The sequence below is a fragment of the Taeniopygia guttata genome, chromosome 4A (genome assembly GCF_048771995.1).
Source record: "Taeniopygia guttata chromosome 4A, bTaeGut7.mat, whole genome shotgun sequence".
NCBI classification, from domain to species: Eukaryota; Metazoa; Chordata; class Aves; order Passeriformes; family Estrildidae; genus Taeniopygia; species Taeniopygia guttata.
In genome coordinates this window covers 9,424,195-9,451,871 of record NC_133029.1, presented here as the reverse complement: position 1 = coordinate 9,451,871, position 27,677 = coordinate 9,424,195, and the positions used below count along the sequence as shown (strand labels likewise).

Below are 27,677 nucleotides of genomic sequence, written 5' to 3'. Positions count from 1 at the left end.
CAGCCTTGCCATACGCAGCTTTCTGCAGACACCTTCCCTTGTGTTCACCTTGGAGCTCTTCTAGCTCACAACCATGGTTTTGCAGCCTCACTTACTGCCTCTGGCATGGAGCAGGCAAGAAGCCTTGCTGCTTGCAACAGACCAGTCTTCAGCTAAAAAGCATTCAAATGATATAATCAGGTCAGAAGTTTCTTTCCAAGAAGAAATAAAGATACACAGATATTACCAATCATTTCCTTCAGACCCACCAGAGATAGGTTTTTTGTTTTGGTTTTTCTGTTTTCATTACCACTGTGCATAGGTTACTAAAAAAAACAGCTCTAGTCACTATGGATAGAAAGTAATTCAGCCATAATCCTCCAGACATCAGACACAGTGAGCTGACCATAATGAGTCCTAAATGGACTTCATCTGTCCTTAACTTCAGGCACATACGGATGACAGTCTCTTATATTCTCTCTCTAGTCAGGAGAGAGATGCTGTGTAATTTTTCTGTGCTTGAAACATGCATGGAAATCAACAGAAGAAAACACATAAAAGAACAAAGTAGTGTAAAGCATCATCATCACTAAGAACTTCTACCTGCAACTGAAAAACTAATCCAGCACAAAAATCCCAGTGTGCTGACTAACACTCAAGCGACGAGGCTGATTTATTGCATGTTAAAAGTACAGACATAATTGTGTTTACATATTTATCTCAGAAAAAAAGGATTCTAATTAGGAATCACAAAGTTAACAATTATCAGTCTAGAAAAGACAATCTGTCTTTACATTCCATGTAAAGCCATGTTCCATCCATATGGTATTTCAGAATACATTTTTCTCTTATTCACTAGAGTAAGCTGAATAGCTACAATATGCCAGTGAGCTGGGATACTGATGGAAATCATTATTTATTGTTCCAGGTAAAGTTGCATAATTGTGACACAATTACAAATAGAATTAAAAAGGAAAGTATTGCGTGGAATGACCATCTGAGAAAGGAAATAAAAATGAATTCTTTTTAAGCCTGAATAACTTTTTTAGCCAAAAGAGAGAATCACTGCCTTTATTCTGTTAAAGGCAGTAGACGTTCTGAAAAAAAGGAAACTTACTCACTTATCAACAGCATAGGATTTTGAAAATACCTAAAACTTGGCTTCACATATTCGAAGAATAATAAACATAATTTCAAAGTATGCTGTAAGCTTAAAAATACTGGTAATACAAGTTAACTATCACAATACATTAGGGTTTTTAGCATGAGCGTGCAGGAGTATTGCTGTCTGCCTTCTCTTAAAAACATATTTGGAACTGCTGAGTCTAAAAAGTGATAAATATTGGTCTTTTGAAGAAACAATCACAGGAGATTATGGTAATCAGACTATGAATTGAAATACATATTCATCACAAAAAAAACCCCTGGATTCAACTTAGAGAAATGTCTTGGAAAAAAATAATGCTAGCTGAATTGTCCTCAGACAGCAAAGTTATTCTTTCTATCTGACCTTCAGTCAATCATGTTAGAAAAATATTTATTCCACTTCCTAACCTTTATCTACACGTTCAGCTTTCAAACTACCTGAGCAAACAGATCTTATGCCTCTGAGAATTTTCATTAACAGATGCTATCAGCCTTTCAAAGTCTCTCCTCATCAACATCTCACCCTTTAGTAGCCAGCATTTTAATTGCCCTTGCAGCTGGAATGTGTTTCATATCTCAACCCATAAGTTAATTTCCTTTTATTTATTCTGAACACAAAAAAATAAAAGAAAAAAAAAAAAAAAAGAAAAAGCAATCAAAGGGTGACTACTGAGCTTAAAAGTATTCTGAAATTTAAATGAGTTTTTATGGAAATATAAATTATAATTTATGGATCCATATTCACAGTCTGCATATGTGTTTCGTTTTTGTCACTCAACTGGCTATTTCTGCCTAGTCTTTGCTAACAGCTGGCAATATAGAGCTTTTATATATATCACAATTTCCTATATTTTTTCAGCACATTTCTCTTCATCACAATGATGTGTTTGTTAATGACACGGCCTCATATTAACTCTAAACCGGTCTGTATATACCTGCTAACTACTTGGTAATACAGATTTGGTCTGAATTGAGCTTGAACATACAAATCCAGTCCACCTGAATGTATGATCTGATCTGCTTTATACTGATTCCTCCTGTAGTGACGCCACAGGATGACAATTTACAAAGTTACTGGAGAATTCACATGGCATCAATAGGCAACGCCTGACAAGCACAAAGCTTGGGGGCAAGGAAGTTACCTTCCAGAACATTTCACCAAGAATGAGAATGGACTGGCTCAGTGCTCTGTATCAGTGACCTAACTCCCTTCCTTGCAGCATAATGCTCTGTGTCTCAAAAATAACCTGGTTTATTCTGCACGGTGGTGACACACAACAGGCTCATGTAACCTGCAGATTAGAGACTTCCCACTGCCTCCCAGTCAGGAAATCCCTTGGCTTCACCTGCTGTTCAAGAAAGAGACTAAAGGGGAAACAATGTCTTGCTTTTATTATTCAACCTTGTAACATCATTTAGCTATTAGACATCTTTTTCATTGCACCAAAAATCAGACATTTAGCATCAGATATCCCTTCTCTCCTAACACACAGAATATGTCTTGTCTGCTGTTTTATTTTGCACCTTCTAAATATAGGGGTTGGAGACAGTGAGTTCAGATGGGGGAAGATACCCCAGATGTGTGTCAGATCTCCGGTCAGTAACAGCACATGCTGCTCCCAATTTAGCTCAGAAAGGCAGCTCACATGAAATATCAAGCTGGATTATACAGAAATGTGCAAACATTTTAGCATAAGGGTTCACTAAACAGAGACAGGGATGTGATTCAAACATTTAGCTCTGGCTTCATCTCTCTAAGCTTCCATGTGCTCAGTTGGGGAAGGAAGCAGAAAGGCATTCTTGGAGCTAGCCCCAAAAATCAGCAAGGTCTGGGCTTCAGATCCAGACTTTTCTACAGCACAAGGTATTTTAAAAAATTAGGAAAAAAGGTAATGTTGCTTAGGCATGGGCGGCATTTTTCTAATTCACTGCTCTGGTAACTGATGATTAGAAATATCAGTATGACAGGCTTCACAGAGAAACTGGACTCAGGTAACATATATGACTTCAGAGGCAACTTCAGCAGAAATTCAACCTTACTTTACCTTGAGCAAAACCTGGTTCTGCATATAAAGAACCTTTTGACAGACATGCATATGCCCTCAACATTTGTCCAAAAATTAGCATAATGGAAGTGTACACTGCTGGATCACCATGAATATAGAATGGTATCAGCAAAAGGTCATCCATTCTTCATGAATTCATGTCCTCTAGATCTCTGTTAACTGCTGCTGAACTACAGACTAATGCTACAGTAAAATCACTGAAATGTAAAATTATGTCTTAGTTTTATATTAAAAATAAACATAGAAAAAAAGTCTTGTTCTTGCATGCATATTTGGTAAATAGTAAAGATTCTGTTAAATGATCTAGAAATGGCAATAACTAGAGAATTTGAAGCAACTAATAATTTTGCCTATGATTCTCAGAAATGGGCTCACTTCACAGCACAGCAGAGGTAACATTTTCACAGATCTCTTTCATTTCCAAAAGTGACTTGGGTAGGATGGTGGAAGCAGGTTTTCAAAGGCAATCAAGATACAGATGCTGATGAACCTCAGCAGGTGAGGTACCTGCATTCAATGACAGGCACACATAGCTCTCATTGACGTGCTTTTCACAATGTCATTCTCTGGGTGTTGAAAGCCTAAATACCTCTGAAAGACCTGTCCTGTGTGCCTTTGGAAATCACTTACCAAAATAGGATATCTGCATCTCAGGATACGTACTCTGTGGCCTGTTTAAAAAGTGGCACAGAATTCTCTACAGAATATGCTGTTAATTAGTTATTTCACTGCAACATGTTCAACAAGTGCACAGATAAGGACTGTCTGACTAAATGGATGTACAAATATCTGAGACAGACTATCAATGGTTAGCTTGAAGAAGAAAAGGAAGATAGAAAATTCCACTCCAAGGCTGTAGAGCAGTAGATTAACTATTTCAAGGAAGGGGTTGTATGTAAATCACATACCTCCAGTTTTCAGATTCAAACTAAATTGTTCCTAATGTTGTCTCAGATTTGCTTTGCAGAATTAGGCAGCTGTAGCAAACACATCCTTGAGACCAAACAGGCTCAGTTATGTTGGGCTTTACTCCAATTATGTTGGGCTTTACACACAGTAATGCTGCCAAGTGTTTATTATTATTGAAAATACTTGTATGTTATTTGAATATTCAATCTGATATTCAGTGAAACAAAAGAACTCTTTTATTCCATTTGGTTTGATATTATACTGATGCACAACTACTCTTCCATGAATACAAAGCCTCACAAACCTGATTGCATGGACAGCAAACTACAATGGTTAGCAAACTAAAATATGCAAGAACTTTAGCATTATCTGATCTGAAGGAGAAAATATACAGTAACTGGCATACACAGCTAGAGGTCCAAGCACTGATAGTGCTGATCTCCCAGTTCACCATTACTGTAGTTATTCAAGCAAAGCAAGGTTGCACAGAACAGTAGAGGTCCTTGGTATGAAGAGTGGAAATGTTGTGTTTTGTGCAAATCAATACTTTAAAACAAAAGGTTCTCATTCCATCACTGTCCTCCTGCAATAGAGTGATACTTCTTGTCTACGTCTGTTTTTTACCCCCAAGTAAACAAAGTAAGATTTCTTTAACACTTCCTGCCACTGTAGTTATCTCTGTGCAGGTATGAAATACAAGTTAAAATCAGGTCAGTCACGCCTCCAAGCAAATGGAGTTGACTTCAATAAGAAATTTCCATCTAACCTTACTAATTATTAATGTACAGATGTTCTAGGCTCAAAATATGATGCCTGTGCTAACTCTAGGGAGCTGGTCCCCCCTGATTGTACTCAATACTAACGAACACTCTCCCTGGAGTGAAATATCAAGCCAACAGCTTTCTTTTTATAGCAAAAAGTCCTATTATTGTTGTTTCTGAAAAAAAAAAAAGGGCAATAAAAGGACATTTATAAAGTATATTCTTTAAATACTGAATTATGACAGTGCTATGTAAAATAGTGTAAAAGAGGTCTAGAATCACATTCCAGCTGTACTGCTATGTTTAACAGCTCCCACTAAGGTCTTAGCTCCCAGTGCCAAATATTCTTGCTCACTGTTTGGAGCATGGCCCATCACTTCATTGATTCCTTTTCTTTTTATTCTTTTTAATGCAGCAAAAGTTTTGGCCCTGTTTTAAAAGGCCTCCACTTTGCACCTCTGTCCTCATTCTCTGGATATCCCTTTTGTCTCTCCTGTAACAGAAGCCTTGTTGTGTTCACTCCTGTCTTTCAGAAATAGCACTGTTGTCCTCCTCTGCTACACTTCATGGCTTCTACTCGATTTACTTCCCCATTGTGATTTACCTCTGTCACTTTGGGTTATGTGGAACTGAGGGATGATTCAAAATCACATCCCTTCTACACCTCCATTAATTCTGTTACATCAGTGGTCCAGGTACTCCTGCACAAACCACTTCAGACCTTCAGCCTATAACATAAGCACACTTCCAAATGGCCTCTGAACCCAGGACTCTGGAGATGAGGGGATTTATCACATTATCTATCCTGAACAGCAGAAGAGAAATAGCTTGACTTTCTAATCCCTCAGCCTTCCACATAATACTCCCACCTCATTTTCCACGTATAGTAGTATTTTATTCTCCCTCTTACATCCTGGAACTATAACATCTTGGGAGTGAAACAGGAAGAGAGCTAAATCATGCATGTTCTAGATTTTGCCCATTCCCTGACAAGAGTTTTAAAACACTGACAATTAATATTAGCCTAAATATGCGTCAGCTAAAGCCACGTGGAATTTTTGTGGGAATTCAGAGATCATTTGCAATTGTTCCAGCCATATTTCCAAAGATATTGGTGTGTATTATTCCAGAGGAGTTTGCAAAAATACTCAGTTTAGATCTAGGCATCTAAACCTGAATGACAGGAAAGACCCTTAGCCATTCCAAATTTAAAATATATAAAATATACTGGCCAAAGAAGGAAGAAAGGGTAAATTTGAATCCAAATTATCACATCTTAGAAAGTTGAAGAGATCAATTCACAGCCAATTGACAGCAACTGACATGATAGTCAAGCAGTATGGAAAAGTCTAATACACTGGACATACCCCCCTACTAGCTCCTCTAGGAATTCTGAATGGAGCTGCACATCTGGTGTGGCACAGGAAAGCTCTTCCTCTATATTATTTGTATTTTCTTCAATGATTTTCCTCTTAAATAAAATACATTACTGACAATTGGAGGAAGATTTCACTCCCTACTGAAGCTTCAATTCCTGTGTCATTCACAGAGTTTCTCAGACCAACAACACTGAGCATGACTTCAAACACTTCTGGACTCACCTTTAACACTCCAGTGCCATGGGATTGCTTTGAAATACTCAGGGAGGTTCTGCACCAGCAGTTCTCTTTGAAAGAATGGTTAAAAATTTTCAATTGGCATTTGAAGACCAAAGTTGTGCCTTTTCTCTCAAGTGTTCCAGAATAACATTACCAGCACAAAGAAGGGTGGGAGATGAAGACTGTGATGCACAGCACCCAGACTGCATTCAAGCAGCTGTTCCACACTCAGGTGGAATGTGGTGGAAGCCAGCTTCTCCTTACTTTGATAGATCAGACTGCATCCATCTACACTGTGTAGTAAATAAAACTGCAACACCTGTATCTGACATACACATATTGACCTCAGTGATGTATTACTAAAAGGCTATTTCAAATATTCTTTCTCCCAAAAGCCATATGAATAATACACTTCATTTCTTTGGATAGATTCCCAAGGAAAAAAAACAAAAGGAGACATCTTTAAAGATAAAATATTTCTCTGCTGCCCCCCCCCCCTTTTTTTTTTTTTGGCCAGAAGCCATGTAATTATTTTCTGGCTGGCTTGTTCTGTCACAAACAGAACGACCTTTATTGAGTGGCCAGCAAATGTGATGGTTTTAAAACAGCTACAGTTGTGGTGAAATTGATGCACCATGATTGTACCCTTGCTCACAAAATGCAGAGGCTCCACTGGGTATTGTCAAAGCAACTCACAGCAGCTGAATGCAACAATCCAATTAGTGAAACAAGCACAGTTCATGCATAAAGTCTCTTCCAGGCACCATTAGAAAACAAGACCCCAATGTACAGAGACTTGCCTTTTAAACTACATATTCTATTAATTTCAGAAGAAAAAAGGATTACCTTGTGGTTTGACTTATCTAAAAAGACGAGAGGCCTGGAAGGGGCCTTTTTATAACACTGTGGTGGAACTGGCTGCTAGAACACGATAGCATGCAGTGGTTCTTTATGATCAGAGCCACAGCTGACTGTAGAGACATCAACTTCTCCATTCTCCACAAGAAATACAAAACAAGCTTGCTTTCCTAGTAGGGCAATTTTTTGTTATGTGGCTTAATGGATTTTGGAGTCTTCTTTATTATTGTTTAGGGTTTTTGCTTTGAAAACTGAATATAATGACAGAAAAGGTCTCAGTTTTAATAGGATTTTCATTCTGGTAAGGGATAGTGTGAGAATGAACAATACATGCCACCAGGACTGTGAGATAAGAGCCTTATCACTCTATTTTGTCTAGGTGATCTACTTCATCTGCAAAAATACTCTCACCACTAGAAGATGCAACTTTGTACCATGGCTTCATTTGACTCCTGTGGCGCCACAAGTACCATTCATCTTCTGTATGAGGCAAGAAAAAATAACATAACTTAGGCTGCTTGTCTGGAAAGTAACAGGCAAGAAATATGACAGCAAGCAAACCCAACTGTTCATTGTCTGGTGGTTCCTTTGCAGGGCTAGAACCTACGCACACCACCTGTGCCTCGAGCAGGTCTTGCAAATAGACATGGTTTTGGCAAGTTACTGACAATGCCTAACAGAAATACAAACTAACACTTGAGGTAAAGGGACAGCATCGCTCATTCACACCAATAAAACAATTTTTTAGACATCTACAAAAACAATGCACGATCATCACTATACAACAGTATGGAAACACCACAGGAACAAGATGACGGTGAGCAGAAAATAAAACAAACATGGAAAAGTTTGCTCTGCACCTGAACAACTGTAACCAAAGCTTGCTATATTTGTTGTAGCAAAATGCATTGATGCTTTTTATTTAGGAGGTGTTCATAAATATCTATAAATGATAAACAAATTTCAATAATTTTATATAATGCAGAAGGGCAATAATTCAATAATTTTATGAAATGAAAATAATAACTAAATATCTGATTTTCTTTTGACCAATTTTAATACAGGAACATATTTACAATGTTTACAGTATTGTAACTTACTTATTTTTAAATAGTCATTAATAGAATAAAAACAAATGTGGATGATAAATACAGGCAGGTACCCAAGTAATTCTAGTCTCAGGAAAATTATATTGTTGGACAAAATAATATGATAATATATTTAAATAATATGGGGATATTACTGAAGTCCTAATAAACTTCTCTTCAGCAAAAAAAAAAGCAGCATATTTATTGTTGTCACGTTTCTTTCTGTAAAGTGTGGTCAGTGGCCACTCTCAAATTTTTGATACCCTGCATATGTATGTGGGCTTGTAACTTCACTCACTGTTTATGGAAATCTCCCATTACCAATTACAGCCTCTTTAATTAAGTAACAAAGCTGGTGACTTTTTTTCAATTAACAATACATTCATTAGAAGAACAGACCTATAGGAGAGAAAGGGACCACATGATAAATTAATGCAGGCCAAACTGAAATTATAACTCAGGCTGAAGAAAAGGAAGGAAAATATTTTTCAAAATGAAAGTTAATGATTCTTACTTTCAAAACTGAACAAAGATTAAACTAAAAGTTAGGCTTGAAATAGCATGGACCAGATCTCTTGCAGAAAAACTGACATTTTTCAACTTGGTCCAAAATGAATTTTCCAATTTCTGTTTCACTCAACATTTCCCACTCCTTCTCAGGTTCCACATTAAGTTATTCTAAGATATAATTCTGTCAGGCAGGAAAGAAAATTTAATTTTTTTAACTTATGTTGAAGAGCCTAGTGTGATGTTATCACAGAATATACAAATTCCTGGAAAGGAAATGAGAAAAGACTGTGACTAGTAACTTGAGAAGACACTGTACCAAGGAATATTCCATACAGGACAGTCATTAAAAAAACCCTAAAACCAGGGAAATACAATAGCTTTCAGGTTTCTTTAACAAATATGTCCCTAAAAATACCTGGGGGATCACAGAGAAATCATTATAACATCATTTTTATTAGTTTACAGAAAACCAGTTTCCCTTGTGACACAACAATTTCCGCTTTTATTGCTCCTAGACTCTGGTCTCTGTGTAACAATTGAGGCCATGATTCTTCTTACTATAACTCCCAAAAACATACCTCAAATAATAAAACTGAAGCTAATTCTCAATTTTCTAGGAAAATGTCCATTGAAGCCCTCCCGTTTCCCTCCACTCCACTGTAATAATCTATAATTATTTGTTTCAAGTAGTTCTCAAGAATCCCCATTGTGACAGATGTTGCAGAACCAAGCAAAAATGTATTCCCTCCCCACTTTCAGTAATGACTGTAGGTTAAATACAGTAATTAAGTGAAGTTCTACCATCTGACCTCAAGAGTGGTATAAATCATGACAATCTAAATATTACAAAGTGGTCCACAGCAGAACTTCTCATTATTGATACAATGAACTCATTGTTCTTAAGCAAACATTTTAAATAGCATCCATTATTCATGTGGAGTACGAAAGATTACCTATCTGGGATTTAGAAAAAAGAGCACATTTGAATATCAAAAAATGGCAGATTTTTAAATCTTTTGTAAGAATGGTTTTGTACAAATTCTTATTTGTGTTACAAGTCTGTTGTTTGAAATGGACATGTAAAGAAATTATTTTTAAACACATTAGATCAAATCTTCACCTGTGCAAGTCTGCATAGCTTCACTTCAAAGAAATGCAATGAATGGCTTTTGCTATGCTCTGAGGCATATGCTGATTTTTACACAACTGAGCTAACTTGGTTACATCCAGTAGCAGTCTGAATTCCCTGCAGCAAAAGTTTTAATGTTAAAAACATTTTGACAAAACCCAGCTTTTGAGTCAGAGGGAGGTCACTAAAGTCACAGAAACACTATCTGCAGAAAAATACAAATTAATATCCTATAAAGCAAGAAGATATCTATGCAAAATGAATAGCACTTAAAACTTAACAACAAATAACATCATTGCTCACATTATCTTTTTATCCATAATTTTCATGGGAGATCCAATAAAATGTTATGAGAATGCAGCTGGCATCTAAAATTCAGTATGAGACAGACAATGATGTGCTTACATTGCCTACTGTAGCCAGTTTTTGAAGAAGGTCAACCCAGAGATTACATAAATTAAATCTAAATTGTAATGGTCTACAGCTGCTTACACTCAATATGTTATATTATTAATGAATGTTCAGTGTAGTTCTATACACTTCAAAAAGTGGAAGTTACTGTTTTTATTTATGCTTCCAGATATGTAGCTTCACAATAACTTGTTAAAATAATGAAAATTACTACTATATAATTGAGAATTCATAATCAAACAGCCAAGCTGAATACTTCCCTATAAGGAAATGGTGCTTTAATACAGAGATATTACTATACGGTCACATCAAAAGGGAAGCATTGATTGGTCTTATATATTATGTGCAGTTGTACTCTTTGACTTGGAGCCTAAGGAAAACATGAAAACCAAATGGGTCACTATTAAATGTCTGCCATTCACATCCATTTTGTTGTTTTCTTTGAAAAGTGTAGCTAAGTGGCTCCAGAGAGCATGACTACAATAATAACTATACTAAAAGAATATAGATGCACACAATTTTCACTTGCATCGACATATCTAAATCCAGACAAATAAGCAATGAGACAACCCTCTAAAATACTTCAGGCACTCAAATCCATGTTAAGATGTGGAAAATAAATCTGCTTTCTTATGACTTTTTTTCTTACTGAAACAGGACAACTACAACATTGTGATGAATGTGCTCCAAAAGTTCTTCTTCGAACTGTCTCCATGATGTGGAATATCTCTTAAAGCACCACAGACACTTGTGTAACAGAGACAGTTCATTGTAAAGCTTTTTAAAATAGCTAGCATGAAACTCAAACTGTCAGTGCATAAATTACTGCTGCCTTGAGGCTGCAATAACTTATGCATCCTTGTATTCCCCCTCAAACACCTCCCCTTTCAAAGAGAAGTTCAGCTCTCCACTCCCACCCCCACCTCTCCACCTCTTTGTGGCAACCATTACAAAGCCATTAAAAATCCAGAGGCCTGCCCAGAGAACTGTGTAACAAATGGCAGGGAAAAAAAACCCAGGAGGCTTTGGGACTTCCAAGAAATCTCTGCAAAAATGTTACTGCAATAATTATGTGTTTATATAACTCATTATTATTTGTCTACAGTCAGGCATAATTTGATTTTATTCCTTTAATAAAAACTTGATCTAATTTGAGATTATCACCGTCAGTTCATGGACAAACCCAGCTGATCGATAATGCCAGCACAACTGAGCAATAGGCAATTCTGTCTGCAGAGCAATTACTGACACCAGTGTAGTCAGCTGAAAGGCTTGATCTTGCTGAGCAAAACAATGTCAGGAGACTGGCTTCTTTATTTTTCATATCCTTATTTTTGTTCTTTTTTTTCTTTTTCATTCCCCTTGAAGAAGAATAAAGCCTTATCTTGCTAATAAAAGATGTGCTAAACTACACAAACTGTAGACTAATACTGGCTCCTAAAATCGTATCTCCTTTTTTAAGCAGGGGGAAAACAGCCAGTAAGAACTAAGATTGCAGCAAATAGCACTCTTTGATCTAGAAACACACAGTATTTTCAGTCACAGAAGCAGATCATGACAGAATCCAGTCTACGATGGTGTTATGTGTTTATAATGCTGACAAAATAAATAAATTGCACTGAAAGGATTTCATACTACAGTTCTGACTTAAACTCATCAAATTAAATTTTTGATGAATTATTGCACATAGACCGAGGTCAAGGTAGTATATGACTCTGGCATTTTGTAAAAATGAGTCACAATTATGGACTCTTTGAAATATTTTAGGTGGCTCAGCAGGACATAATGTAACTGAAAATTACATTAAATAGAGGAAGGATACTGTTTATATCACACCTCCATCCAACATTTTAGTTTATTTGATGCATTCATCCATTAGAACCACACATACTTCTGTATTAAATATTCCACTCTAATTGAAGGCACCCAAGAGTTTTAACAATTGCTTTTCCACCTTAATTCTGAGACCACATCATTATTTTTACATCACCAAGGGGATCAGAGTATGAATTAACGAAGCCATATATAGCTACAAAAATTATAGTATTATGTCCTACATAAAAGAGTGGCCAGCATGAAACACTCTTTGCTAAAAAAGACACCTGAAGATGTCTGCTTTATTTGCCATATTTATTTAATGGCTTCAGAGTGTCTAAAATATTCTAAGGTACCCTGAGAAAATATTTAGTGACCACTGCCATGCATTTTCTTCTCTGGAAGAGTCCTCTTAACTATGACTGTGAGAGCTAGACAGCTTAAGAACAGCTCAGAGCCACTGTGTTTAGACTGCTTTGTACACCATGCCATAATAACAGGAAAGGAGTAAAAGGGCTTTTCACTGAACAGCCTTTCATTAGGCTAAGCCAGAATTACCAGAAGTGTCTTTTACTTTGCAAAGGGGAAAGAAGCCCCAGCTAAACGCTCACCACACATAGGTGCCAATTAAAAAATGCCACAACTGAACAAAGCAATTTGGATGTGTATTAGGCCCTGGGCAGGAGGACTCAGTGCACTGTGCAGAGTGGTCGTGCTCCTTTATAACCTGTTGGGCAGATTATCAATATGTGAGTCACCAAAAATGAATTACTGCTCTTCTGAACATGAATACAGAATGGAGAAATAACTCATAACTCCATAAACGACAGTAGAAATGTTATAAAGATATTAGCACTTTATGCGAATAAGAGTAGTCTTTTTACACCTAATATGTGCACAGCCCTGACAATTCCCTGCATGTAATCATTGCTATCAGCATTGACAAAAACATCCCCTAAGCAAACAACACCTCAGAAGCTCCTAAGAAGCCTTGCACGTGCTAACCTTTGCAGATTGCTGCTGGTACGTGCCAGCACAGCTCTGGGATGCTGAGAGCTCCCAAGCACTCACAGCTCCAGCACCAGACACTGCATGGGGCACGGGATAGACCCGAGCTGTGCCCCAGCAGCCCAGCTCTGCCCTGTGAAATACCTCACACCCTCAGCTGTGTCCCACCAGCCCACACTGCTCACTGAGCTATGCCTTGGGAAAAGCACCTTGCTCAGGCTCCATCCCCGCCACCTGCAAGGAGCACAGATCTACCCCACGTGCACATCCAGGCTCCAGGGCTAACCTGCATGGTGGAGTGGTGCATGGGGAACCTGACCCTAAGTACTGAAGGAGAAACACTTCAGCATTAAAGGGGATACTGTGCTGTTGTAAAAGATGACAACTCTGTTCAGTTTAGCAAACTGAAGAGGGACCTGAATAATGCTGCTAAGCTGTGCAAATCATTGACTGCTGATTTGTTTCCATGGGCTGCTGACAACCAAGGTAAGTCAGAAATACTTATAAGTGCAAAGCAGCAGCCTGTGAACACGATGAGTTCAGGCTGAGGAGGAATAAAACCTCAGGTCACCTTTCCCTCCTGATGATTCTTTGCATCATGAATCAAAGCAAAAGAGGTGGCCAGGAAAAGCTATGCATCTTGAGTTGAAGAAATGAATAATTACTTGTTACTGAGTATAAAATTCATGTCAGGAAATTTAAACTTTTTTCTTTAGAGATTAATACTTAATCACTTTATGGAGCTATTTTTCATCCCATTGTACTACCAAATCTTATATACCTCCTGAAATGCTGTCCTAGTCTGAATTGCAAGAAGGGGAATTGAAAAAAAAAAAAAAAAAAAAAAAGAAAAGAAAAAAAGGTGTGATATTAAATGTCTCAAGAGAAACCAGAGAAAAATCTATCTCTGCAGGAGAGAAAAAACCTTTAAACACTCCTTAACCTAAATACAATATGAGGTCATTTTACCTGGTAGCTGACTGGGTTTGTCACAAATACATTCACATTTATTCTCCTTCTACAAAGCACTCAAGTAATTTTTATGCTTACTAAAACAGCTGGTATTTTCTGGAAAGAAAAAGGTATGTGGTCAAACTAGTTTGGTAAATTCTCTGAAGCCTGAAAAAAGAAACTGCACCTAAAATGGCCAAGTGTCATAGATGAAGGAAAGCACTGAAGACATAACCAATGGATTCATTCATATAAACTCCATGGCAAACATCTTTAAATAACTGCCTTAAATACAAAACTTCTAACTAATTCATAATGACCTTCAAAGGCTCAAGTATTTTTCTAGGTGAAAAGGGAAATTAATGGTAAAATTTAAGGAATTCTTGTGCAGGAGCACAAAAAACTGCTTGTCATTAGTGACCATGGCCAATGACTTCCAGCACAACATTCTGCACATCTCTTAAGTCAACGCTCACAGTGCTTTCAACTCAAAAGTATTTCCATACATGTAAGGAGATGAAGACCAGGTTGTTAACCTGCTGATCAGTACATCAAATGTTCCATCTGAAAAATGGGACTGGAACGCCTTGCATACAACATTCTTTCATTGCTCTTTGAGACCATCAAATGAAAACCACTTCAAAAGCACAAAGGCTTTAACAAAGCTAAATTCTTACACACCATTCACCCAGCATGGCACAGTTCTGTATCAAAAGAAATTCAAATTGCATATGAAGTCTCTCTTCTAGTAGTGAGAAAAGAACATGCATATCACTGCTCATCCAAGAAGCTGTTTTGGAGCATCTGAGGCCACTCTATGGAAGGAGCAGCTTTGATTTACTAATTCATTGAGATACTCCATTTTACTCATATATTTCTCAAGCACTGGAGAAATCTCCTTTGTGTTTGGTGTTTTCTACTACTTCCAACTATTACAGTCATTCTATTAAGCTACAACAGCCTGTGCTCACTCCACAGAAGTTCTTCACCTAGTGAATGCTTCCTTTTCCTGAGCTGAAAATCATCTTCTCACCACCACACCAAGCTCAAAGAAGAGTGTAGTCTCTCCCAGTGTATGCTGGGAACCTGTTCCCTCATTGTGAATAAGAAACAGCCCTTCTTCCATAAATACCACGGGCCACCAGTAGCAATTGTCACTCAGGGTAAGAAATACCAATTTCTAGGTGAAAGATGCACAGGAAGAGCAAACACACAGTCAAGATCCAGAGAAAGATGGTGACGTTTGAAAACTTATAAGAATACTAACATGCTAAATAACTGCCATCTTAAATGCACTAAGGAACAAGGTGTCAAAATGTCCTACCTTTGGAAAACTTGTGATAACCAGAACATGCTACTGCACTGAAGAAGTCAAGTTCACAAAGTAATGCAATGTTACACATCTCTTTTTGGTACATACTTGAAAATTGCTTCATCTTGATTTTGTATTAAATAGTGTTGCTTTATTCAGTCACACAGAGTACCAACTGCCTTATGGAGATTTTAAGTCAGCAATACAGTTTACTTCCATTAACAGAATCAGCCCAAGTTCCCAGGTGAACCCAGCCTGCCTTTCTTGGAGCATCCATATACCGAAGACACCAAAGAAAACTTCCAGCTTTTAAAGCTGTGCTGCATATACAGATACAAAATAATGAACTCAAGAAAAGTGACTTTCAGATGCTGCTAGATCTGTTGGGCAAGATGGACTAAATAAATAGGTTTGATAAAAATTTACCCTCAGTCTTTTGCATACAGGTTTTCTTTTCTACAGACTTCCTTTCAGGTCTAAAAAGTCCTATCTCCTTCCCAGGATCCATAAATTCCACCTTGTCTCCTCTGGTTCCAAGCAAAGCCTGTCCATCACCTTGGCTTTGTGTCAAGTCCCTGCCTTTGCTTCAGAGCAAAAGGGCCAACAATGCTTCTCATGTATCTTTCAGCCCCTTCCTCCCCACTTGGAAATTGGTGAAACTTTGGCTTTGTTTCAGGAAATCTGGAAAAGTGAGATTCTGACCATTTAAGCCTTGTTGCTGCGGGCATAAAATCAACTGAGAACAAAAGCATCTGCACTTAATTTACTTGTACACACAATGAAAAAACTAAATGTTACAGCTCTACCAAAAGTTGATAAAACATGCATATTTATGAAAAGATAAATATTTAAAGGCATGCATTTACCCAACTCAGTTTATAAATACAATAATTTGCAGATGTATCTCTGCGAGGCGTTGGTGAGTAGCAATGCTGCTGGTTTTCCTGTTTAACTACAGAAGATATTCAGGGCCTCAGCCCATGATCCTGGGGGGGTTTGGTTGCTTTCATTAGGACCACAAGGATGGACACATCCTGCTTTGGACTTCCAGACATCATTTATCCTGAACCTGACCATTCCTGCTTTGTATCCAGAATGTTCTGCCGTAGGTTTATGACCTGATTTCACATAAGGTCAAGACAGATTCTGACATTTTCTCAAACACAACTGAATTCACACTCAGTGTGAATGTGGATATGAGAATACCATAATATCCTTTTCTTTATGAATGGGCTGACACACTTCCTTATTGTCTGAGGCTCCATGGAGCAAGACAAATATATTGTACATGTGCAGTTACTCCTCTTGCTGGAAAACACTTGCGTGTTCCAACAGCTTCAAGGGATGCTCAGGCATTGGGCCCGGGCATCTCAACACCAAACTGAGCCCACTGTGTGTACACAACTGTTGTAAAGAGACACAAAGCTGCCATGCAGAATGCCCCCATCAATGCTGTGCTGCTGGTCTTAAGCTGCATCTTGCCAGCATGATACATCTCATGCTGGATGACTTTCAAGGTTGATCCATTCCTCTTGTTCATAAGCTAGAAAAACAGTTTAAGTGATTACCAGGGGTAAGCTAAACAAATAGCAGCTAATGGGGAAGATCAGGAGAAAAATGCTTAAGGCTCTCAGTCCACCTAAAAACCGGCCAACATCCATTCTGCCATGCAGGGTCTCAATGCTTGTTTGGGCAAGGATCAGTGAAAGGGCTTTCTTCTGTATCTGTGTACCACAGAGACCAAGATAAAAGGAGCTGGTATGAGACTTCAGAGATTTCAGAAGAAATAAATGGAAAGTGATCATCAAAAGCTAGATTTAACTGTTCTGACTCAGATTATTCCCGAACATATTTAGGCAGTAAAATCAAACAGTAAAGTAATCCTGAAATATTTCAATTAAGGTCCTGGCTTGTTTTCTGAATAGATCTTTGGTTCATACATTACACTGTTGAAAGCAATGAAACAATGTGCTCTAAATAAGTATGTCAAGGTTTGCCTCCTTGTGAGGTTAAATTACTTATTTTATATAAACATCTCTAAGCAATATCTATGACTTTAAACCCTATATAAATATAAATTCTAGGTATTATAAGATGGTAAAATCACTCATGCCCAAAAGGCTGATAGTGGAAGAAATAGATCATTTTCCTATTGCATATAAGTACATTGAGTATGATTGTTCCTTAAATCTAAATAATGGATAGTCTATCATAAGGATCTTTACACTGTGTGCGTTCTCTGTTGTAGCAGAGCATGAAAAGCTGAAACTACGCTACATCCTTTCAAGCAAAGCCATGCAAAAGATGCCACATTTGTGGCCATGCTGCAAGTTGGTTTTGACCTAGAATAAAATTTCTGTATGGCAGTTACTGGGGTACATAAATCTTAAAATGTAAAGGCCCGTGACACCTGGTCCTGTGACATGGGAAGTCTTGCCAGGATTTGACTCTACACTATATAAAGTGGGAAAGGAGAAAGAAACACCTTATCTACATAGCTACCTAAATGCCAGCAATTGATACTCTCTTCTCCACGTCAATCCCATGATTCTGGACTGCTGCACAAAACACTCCTGCAAAGAGCCAAAAAACTCAGAAGAATCAAAGTTTGCAGTAACCCTCCCTTTTGTGTTCACTTTTGGTATTTTACAGGCTCCCAAACAAGCTTTGTATGTTGCTTTATTCTTCACCACAGACTGCCATTTACAGAAGAAAATATCAAAATTTTAGAACCTTTCATACTTTTGAAAGTGTAAACAAAACTCAATGCATCAACCTCACTGTCAAAACTGAGAAGAATTAAGCAGGTATAAACATATTCACAAACAAGAATTATAATTTTCAAGTAGACCAAGACCACATTTAATTCTGAGAAAAATGTAACCTGGTGTTAATCCCTTTTTTCTTTATGTAAGGGATTCAGAGAAGTTTTTCAGTTAGTGGGATAACTCCCCTGCCCTGAAGAATAAACATGTTAACGAACAGCTCAGCTATCGATTCTTTTGACATTTGACTGAACAGCAGGTGCCAAATTCAGGGTTTACTAATGCTTGCATAGCTACTACCACTATTTTTATTTTCCCCTTCATTGAAGAATGATCTTTATAATAAAATAAAATTTCCTGACATGCAGAAAGACAATACAGAGTCTAAGGAACGAGCTATGTGGAAGGAGGAGCTCTTTTGCACTTCTCTGCTGGCAGAAGGTGCTTATAAACAGGAGTCGGTCACTCTCTTAGTTTCCATTCTTCATTGCTCTTTTCAGGAGAAAGTTGGTCTACCAGAACCCAACATTCTAAAATCCCTAGGAATCTACCAAGTATTAAAGCACAATCCTTTAGATTCCATAAAATTTTATCCTACCCCATGTTTTGAAAAAAAAAAAAGTTACATTCTACGTATGAGTAACTTCCAATGCAACTCTTTTACTTAATTGACAAAAATTTAAATCCAGCAATTTAATTTTGTGGAAGCTGTAATGAGCCTGGTTCTACATACCACTTCTTTTATCAGCTCCAATCTCCCATTCTCCAGAGAAAGCAGTACAGAAGTGTCTTGTCCTTTGATAGTGATAAATAACTAACCTAATTTTGTAAAAACAGAACTCAACAGAGTTGTCTTCAGCAGAAGCAGGGAATCAGACCTCATTGCCTTGTACTGAACTCATTTTAAGGCAATTTGATGTCTTACACATGATCATAGAAAAGCATCCAGTTGTAGCTTTTTTTTTCCCCTCCCCAGTCTTTTCACCTGGCATTTCTTTATGCAGCAGAGTACCAGGAGGTTTTGCATTTAGAAGAATTAGGACTGGTCATGTTTTCTGAAGCTATATTTTGAGGCCTTCTGTATCCTTACCTATTCATTACATTCAAGTCAAACATTTGTCTTTCGGTAGCAGTAAGGATTAAAGATGTAATTGCTTTTAAAACAGACATTTTCAATACTCCTTAGCCAAATAACCTGGGGTATTAGATTAACAATTCCCTGCCTCAACCTTCATCTAGCCACTGCTAGCCAATGAAAAAAAAATTACCCAACAATAACCATATTTATTAAGGCTTTTTTTCCCCCTTGACTTCAGGTCTTGTTATATATCTATTGATAGACTAACTCAAAACCAAATGACAAGTACTTCAAATTTAGTGAGGGCTTTGGTTACAATGCTAAAAAAACCTGTGATGTCTCTATACCTCTGTCCAGACTGAGCTGCCATTGAGTAGGAAGGCATGACACAAACACAATTGGCCACTTTCCTGTCATGATTCCTATGACCTGAAGACTTGACGTAAATCACAGAAATCACTTGGTGTTGTTTTGTTTAAATGATCTGCCTGACAGAAATAAGTGTCTTCATGCACAGTAGGTATGACAAATCAAAAAAACTTAGGAAAAAATGTCCGTGTTACACTGACAGATGGAAAGCAAACAATCTGCACAAAACTGTGTTTCTCTGGAAAAAATAAACCAAAATGTTACTTAATCTTATGAAAATTTAAATAAACAAAAGCTTCAGTGTTACAATTCACTATACCATTTTTATAATTAAGAAGTATTTCATACTTTCAAGCAACATCAATATGATTATGAAACCCACAAGTTTACTTCTGCCCACAATCACACCACTGTTACTTCAGTTCACTGAATTCAGTGGAACAACAGCTAATTTAAAGCAAAGCAAGAGAAGAGACAGAGCTGAAAACTGAAAATAAACCTGAGGGTTTTGATGAAACATAATCCTCAGCATGAGATACAAAAGGTGACTTTCCTGGAAAATTCTACCTAAATTCTTAATAGCCTTCTGTACATAACCTCACCTCATCCTGGCATAATCTTAATTAGTCTAAGTCCTACTGCAGAGAAGCCCACTGAGGCAGTTAGCACATACAATTAATCAGATATTTTGCACACATCACAGCAACCAGCAGTGTCAACTTACTGATGTGAGTTTACACAAACAGAAATCAACCCTGCCTCTCCCTTTCACATGAACTAAAAGCATGTGGCATTAAATGAACATATGATTATTTCTTCTACACACCACTTAATGTCCTTGCTTCCTTTAGCAGCCATTTCCTAAGGCACCACTGCTCTCTGCAAAGCATGTTTTAGATTTTTTCCTGGTGGTACTAGAGGAGAAATGTGATTTGGTAATTCTCTTAAATTTCTGTTTCTTCATAGAAAAATAAATTTATCAACTGAAATTAACAATTATAAGACATAATTCTTGCTGGTGAAATTCATGAATCTCACCTTTTCTTTCCCTATGTGCTTTAGCAGTTTTTAAGAAACTGAATTTTACACCTTCACATAAATATACATTTGATAGCACAATCTGCAGCAGTCATCTCATAGCAACAGAAAATATTATTTTATACTTAAGAATGTAAGTATATACAATGTACACACTCAACTGATTAAAAGCTTCACCACCTATGTAGTTATACATCTTAATTTTATTACATTGTTTAAGATTTATCTTTGGTATTCATTGCAGGAGCCAAACACCACAGTATTGTACATATTGAAACCATACAATTACACAACTTGATTGCAAAGAACAAAAAGAAAACAATTTTACAAAGCTGCATTTTCCTAAACTTAAACCAAAAAGTGTTCAATAAACCACAAGAATCTTTATTCAGTTTTGTATGGCACGTGTAACATGCTGTGGTATTAATAGTATATGCAATGTTTCATACATGGTGGTGTTCCACTTCAGCAGAATATGGTAAAGCTATTTACAACATCAATTCAGACCATAAATAATACTGAATATAAGAAAGAAATGTAGAATATTTAGTGATTTCTCAGGTTCTCAGTGAGTTTATAATATTCCTAAAAACACACTATTTAAATTATAGTTTATTTCAGGAACTGACAATTAACTGCTCAACACACTCTCTCTACAGTGTTTGTCCCTGAAAGCAGTTAAGTACCTAAGACAGGAATTATTAAAGGTTGGGACAGCTCCAGTGTTTGCATTTCTTAGCAAAAGAATATGTACAGTCTATTCACTACCTGACACAAGCAGTCATTCCCCATTATTACTGTCCAAACTTTTGGGGATTTTTTTTGTATTTGAAGGTCTATCACAAGAAATTGGTGAACTTACTGGAATTGTCAAATGTTTGAGGTCACACATGATTTACACTCCTCAAAGGAATCTAACTTCCATTTCTCAGTACCCAATTCTCCTGTATCTCTCTTATAGTAAACTTCCTAATTTATTATAATACTATAAGAATTAAAATTCTTGATAGGATGGCTACCGAGTTTCTATGAAGTAAACTAAAACAGCAGTAAGTGAGGCTAATAAACTGTTCATTTTTTCCCATTTTAGCAAATAATAGGTATGTTACCAAACAGCAGCAACTAGGAAGAACAGGTAAGATATAAGTTTATACCAAACAACTTAAAAGTCCATCATCATGCTACTTATATGTACTGATGCTTCTTCCATGCTAAAGACACAGCTGTCCTTTATCTTCTTGCCCTGTCCTACCTTTTATAATCCTACAGTGACCTTCACTGTCATGTCACTCAGAATTGTCACTCTGACAGCCAGAATGGCTGACATAACACAGGGCCAGACTAACACCATTGTGAGATGCTGGAGGTTCACAACAGGATTTTGTTTACTCATTGTAAGATTGATTGAAGTTTTCCAAAGCGATTAGCCAGCACAATAAACTCAGATTGTGTCTACCTAAAGATTGCACACACTGAAAACTGCAAATAAATGCAAGTTTGAAGTCACAAGCCTCCCCTCCTCCTGACTCTCACTGTTATCTCACTTAGTCTGATAGTCATGCCATCTAGAAAAGTTCTAGTGAAACTCTTATTGTTTTAGATTATTTTCCCAGTCTAAAGTGCCAAATTTCTTGAATGACTAGTGAAACTCTTTCCAAAGCAAACTTTAGTAGCCTTAATCATGATAAGTTTCATCCTGGAACTAATGGCATTTTACTGCATCACACACTAAGTGTATTGTATTTGGCCACATCAAATAAGCCTTTCTTACTCAAACTGCTCATTCACAGGAGCTTTGATTTTAAAGTGGACTAAGCCAGAAAAACAGATCTATAGGTAGTGATTTTACAAGATTTCAGAAGTAAAGGCTTTCTTAACTTCACCATATTTTCCTAAAACTCACAGCTAGTGTTTTTCAGTGCTAGAAATCTTTAACACCTCCAAATCATTCAAAACATTTTAAATGCTTGCCATTCACCTAAATCAGACTGAAAATTAATTTTTTTCAATTCATGATTTTTTAGGTTTTCGTTGGGTGATGCTACTATTCTTCAGCATGAAAAGCAAAACCACTGAAGACTTGATCCTTAACAATATGCAGTAGCCTAAGGAAATATTGTCATGGGAGCCAGGAACAGAATCTAAGCTTCTTTGTCTTTATTGAGATCCCTTTGATCTGAAAAATTTCTTGAAGTCAAAAATCATAAAGCTGGTAAGAAGGGCAGTGGCACATCTATTTGATATAAAAAATGCTACCCAGGTGAAATCTGTAATAGGAAATTCAGCAAATTCAATACACTCAGAGCAGGTGGCAGCTGAAAGATTCCTCACAGAAAATGGTTTCTGATGTCTAGATCCCTTTTTGACAGATTTTGCAGATTTTCTTTGACAGATTTTTGCTACATTTCTGCTTATTAGTTGTTAACAATTGGCTTAAGTGTGAACACACTGGTTTTAATATGCTTCCACTTAGTTAAACGTAACTCTGGTCATTCTTGGCACATATCTCAATTTGTCTCTGGAATGTGAGCTATATAGAGAATTTTTTCTCCAGCCCAGCACAGCTGAGTTACATTGTTCCTGTTGCTGGATTAGTATTTGCTTGCTTAGGCAAGAAACTTCTTTTTCTTTCCCCACTTTCTTCTCTGGACTCCAGCAGAGCTCTTACACAATATATGCTCAGACGTCTCCAGAATGTATCTTAGCAGAGATTGCCTTTGTCCAGTGACAGGAGAAATTTGCATTTATGTAAAGTGGTGTGGGATTTGCAATGCACACACAGTAGAAGGTCCTGCTTATCAGCCTTTTTCATAGTGTTGACCTTATTTCTTTTGCAAGGACTCAAATACCCTGACAGTGTGGAGTCTGCAGTTGGTGGAAACTAGGCATGCTAGCTGACTGCTAACTCTGCTAACACTATTCTCAGACAATCTCCTTAAAAGTTATCAGTAACATGAAGATGCCTCCTTGTCATTTATCAATTCATTTCAGCTCCTTCAGAACAAACTTGTTTTCTAGGACCATCACAAAGTTCTGCCTACATCCCAACGAAACTGGGCTGCACATACTGATGCTGGTAGTACTCAGAGCAAGCTATGAAACAGAAAATCAGTCAAAAGGACAGTGCTTACCCCGTTCTGTGTCATAGAGGTACACAAACTTTTCCCACTTGTAGTAGGTCAAGAGACTCAGGATGGCTCCTTTCAGTGCTGGCCGCATCTGGATGACGAACTGCACATCTGCATCTGTTGGGAAGCTGGGTGTGATGAAGGACGTGTGGAGGGCTCCACAGAACGACGTCAGGGTGTTCATGGACATCTGGTCATAGAATCCAAAGATGGCATAAACTCCTCTGGAAAACTGTGAACAGACTAAAAAAGACAGACAAGGTTGTTAAAATCTGATATATAATGAATACAATCAAACTTTCGAAGTATATTTGAGGTAAGCCTTCCAACCATTCTCGATATTATTCTATATGATGCAACAGATGAAGTGAATTAATGAGATAATATATACTAATTTCAGAGCAGCAACCAATTGTACCAACTTTGTAGCACTTAAACTGGCCTGAACACATTTATTTTTGGTGATGTTTTCTCATGTGTTGCTACAATCCACTAATCTCTATTTGTTCTTTAAAAATAAACATGGGATTACACTACCTGTCTGTAAAATGCCTTTCCTTCCTTGAGTAGCACCTTGAAAGCTCTATGAGGAGCTACATGACAAATGTCAGGCCTGCCTTAAAGTCAGAATGTTAAGGGGTTTTTTTCTCCCCTAGTATCCAAAACTGATTCAGATCTGATTCAAAGAAATCTGGATGTTTTATTCCTTTATAGTCCACAACTCTGAAATCTGTGTGGTCTTTTTCAGTAAGGAATTATGGTATCTTCTTAACAGAGTGTTAAAATCTTTCAGAGTACAACACAAATGAGGAGCACATATTGTTGCTTCATGGGACTAAAGCTGATATCCCTTAAGCTGAAGGCTCTTAGTCATTAACCATTCTGCTGTCCTGAGGAACCCATCTTGTATCAGAAAAAAACCAAAATGCAGACAAATATGATTTTTTTTTTCACGTGTACTTATCTGGGAAAATACTTCATTATTTCCCACTCTTTATAGAGATTGAACAATGACCATTTTGGACAAAAATGAAAGTATTTCAATTTGTAAACATGGCCAGCTTCATGGGCATTGCAGGAAAAAGAATTTCTTCATTGTTCAGCTCTGTAGGAGAAGCACAAAGTTCTGATGACCCTGTGTTCTTTCCATGGAGGGAGTCTGCATCACAGATAGCAAGGGAGCCTGATCTGTGAGCTGGGGCTCTGGACTATAAAAAGACTGTACAAGTGCAATACAACACAGCACAGCAACACTTCTAATCATACCAGTGCTGACCAGAGATGAGCAAGGCCCATTTGTAACAAAAAAAGGTAAATGAAGACATCCATTAAACACTTCTGCAAAAACACTGCATATTTAACTTTGCAAAAAGCCAAGTAATTACCAGTAAGGAAGACATGACTTCTACAGAGAATTGTACAGCATTGCTACTTCTGAAATACCATCACATTTTCCACCATTCAGGATCACTAAAAACTGTTTGAGTAATTTTAAAAAGGATTCTCCACAATATCAGGTCCTTGACACAGCATCATGGAGAACATCTAAAATCAGCAGTCAGGCATGAAAATTTGATTTTCTTCCTGAAGCTCGAGATGCAAAAACTAGAAACACTGTTAAGGAATCTCTTTGAGTATTTAAGCCAGTGTAACAGGACATGACCAGCAGCAAATGGCAGCTGGTGAGACAGAAAGGAAATAAGAGGTGGTAATTTCTGAAAGTTTGCAGAGGTTATCAACCACAGAAAAGAAAAGATATAAAAGAAGTTATAATACAGTAAGAATTTATTCCCAGAGGCATGACTGAGGAATTAAATACACTGTTTAAAAAGGCATTTCATTAAACTACATACCAGCAGGATATAAAGCCGAAAAGCTACCATAAAAAATTATCTGCTGAAGTAACAAATAAAAAGCATTAACTTACAGATGGAAAAAAGGGAACAACAAAAATTACATTAGAAAGTCTGGCAGTCTCCAAATCATTGAAATGGTGTGTAAACCTGCTAATTCCATAGGAATAATCAGTGAAGTGGGATTAATAGAGTGAGTGTCCTCACATACACTGAGCCTGTACCTCACAGATTAAGCCTCTTTCATGTATATATTAATGGCATCGTTTTTATGTAGATACTGTACTGCAGAGAAAACCAAGTATTCCAGGAATCATCCCTTCTTGCAATGTAAACAAACATTGTCAAAGGTCTCCTGATCCTAAAAATCAAGAGCATTTCAAATAGTCCTGGATTCATCCATTATTTATTATCAGGTGTAAGACTAAGGAACACTTCTGAACTGTGACTCAACTGAGTTATACTTTATTTTCATATTGATTGTGCTTGTTTATGCAAAGTGCCCATTGTCAATTGGTGAATAATCTGAGAAAAAAACCAGTCTGTGAACAACCTAAGCAGGACCTTCTCCAAGCAACACCTCAGAGCCAACACAGAGCTGCTGCTCGCATGGAGGCGAGAGCTCTGATTTTGTCTTCGGTGTATTTGCAATTATTTTTCCTCCTGATTTTGGGAAATTACCAAAAAAATCTTCTAACAAATGCAACTACCTGCCTACTCTTATTCACAACAGATTTTAAAGATTAACCCTTTGATGGACTGTTTTCTACTAATAGCTTATTATTTCTGACTATCTATTTTGCATGCACTGTAGGATGCCAATTTAGTTTTACCAGCCTATTTAAATGGCAAATAAGCCTTTGTTTTTACAAGGAAATGCTAAAAGGCCAATTATCTCAATCCTCAATGTTCATTGGCATTTTTAAACTCAGTTTTGTTAAAATTTTGTAGGATTAGGTCTCCCACACAGTTTGTGACCTAATCTCCTCTGTGATCAGACAAGCCTATAGAATATCCATGAACCCAGAGTCATATTTTTACTTGTTTTCCAAAAAACAAATGTGTAATTACATTCATTTTAATTACACTATTATTCTAACATCACTCAGCCACAAGAAAAAAATTAAAAAGTCTAACTAAGCCTTAGCCTTAAGCTCTTTTTACAAACTACTTGCTACTGACAATCAGAACAACCTTCGTTTGAGTAAGAATTTTGGTATTTTTTCTTAATTAATCACAGTTGATTTATTGGAGTTTTTTTTCCCTATTTGAAAAATGGTCAAACACATACTCTGGCTGTTAAAGAGATTATTTGGACAAATCCTAGTTCAAACTCATTCCTCAAGATAAAAAAAAGGTTTTTGCTGAGCTACGAAACTGCTCTTAATTATGTGGATGCACATTTGTTTCCAAGGACAACACATAACCAAGTTACTTTATAACCTGATCTGAAAGAGTTTCAATGTCCACAAATGAGGGAGATAGGTCCTGAGCAGCAGTTTTCCAATGGGAGATCATGATAAGCCATTATTTTGGCATTAGGTGAAAGGTAAGTATTTATTAATAGAGATTTAACACTGGACTTATTCTCAGAGTGAGCTGCCACATGCCATCATGCCCAGGAGAGGAAGTGATGGTATGACAGAAGTCTGTGAATTCTCAAGCATGTCAAGAGAAGATAAGAAACTTTCAGGTCATGACAGACTGGTGTTCCCTGCCAAGGAAGGAAAATGCTCAGAGGCAGAGTGGTAACAGTGGTAAGCAGAATTTACTTAAAAAAACCCAAAAACCAGAAAAAACACCACCACACCAACTGACCAAAATGCAACTACTGAAGCCAAATAAATAGAAATCTTAGTTTCCATACTGAATAACAGCTGAGCCATCCTACGCATCAGTGTAACC

At 37.2% G+C, this 27,677-nt stretch overlaps 1 protein-coding gene across 7 annotated transcripts in view; it reads right to left on the bottom strand.

The window, feature by feature from the left end:
- GRIA3 (glutamate ionotropic receptor AMPA type subunit 3) overlaps positions 1–27,677 on the bottom strand; it is a 145,117-nt gene that overhangs the window by 87,702 nt on the left and 29,738 nt on the right. For all 7 annotated transcript variants that reach the window (XR_012055996.1, XM_041716163.2, XM_041716164.2 and 4 more), the window contains exon 3: positions 23,923–24,162. Coding sequence is in view for 6 of the 7 variants with exons in the window: in XM_041716163.2 (XP_041572097.1) it covers positions 23,923–24,162 (240 nt within the window). In the remaining variant the exon portion in view is untranslated. The remainder of the gene's footprint in view (positions 1–23,922; positions 24,163–27,677) is intronic.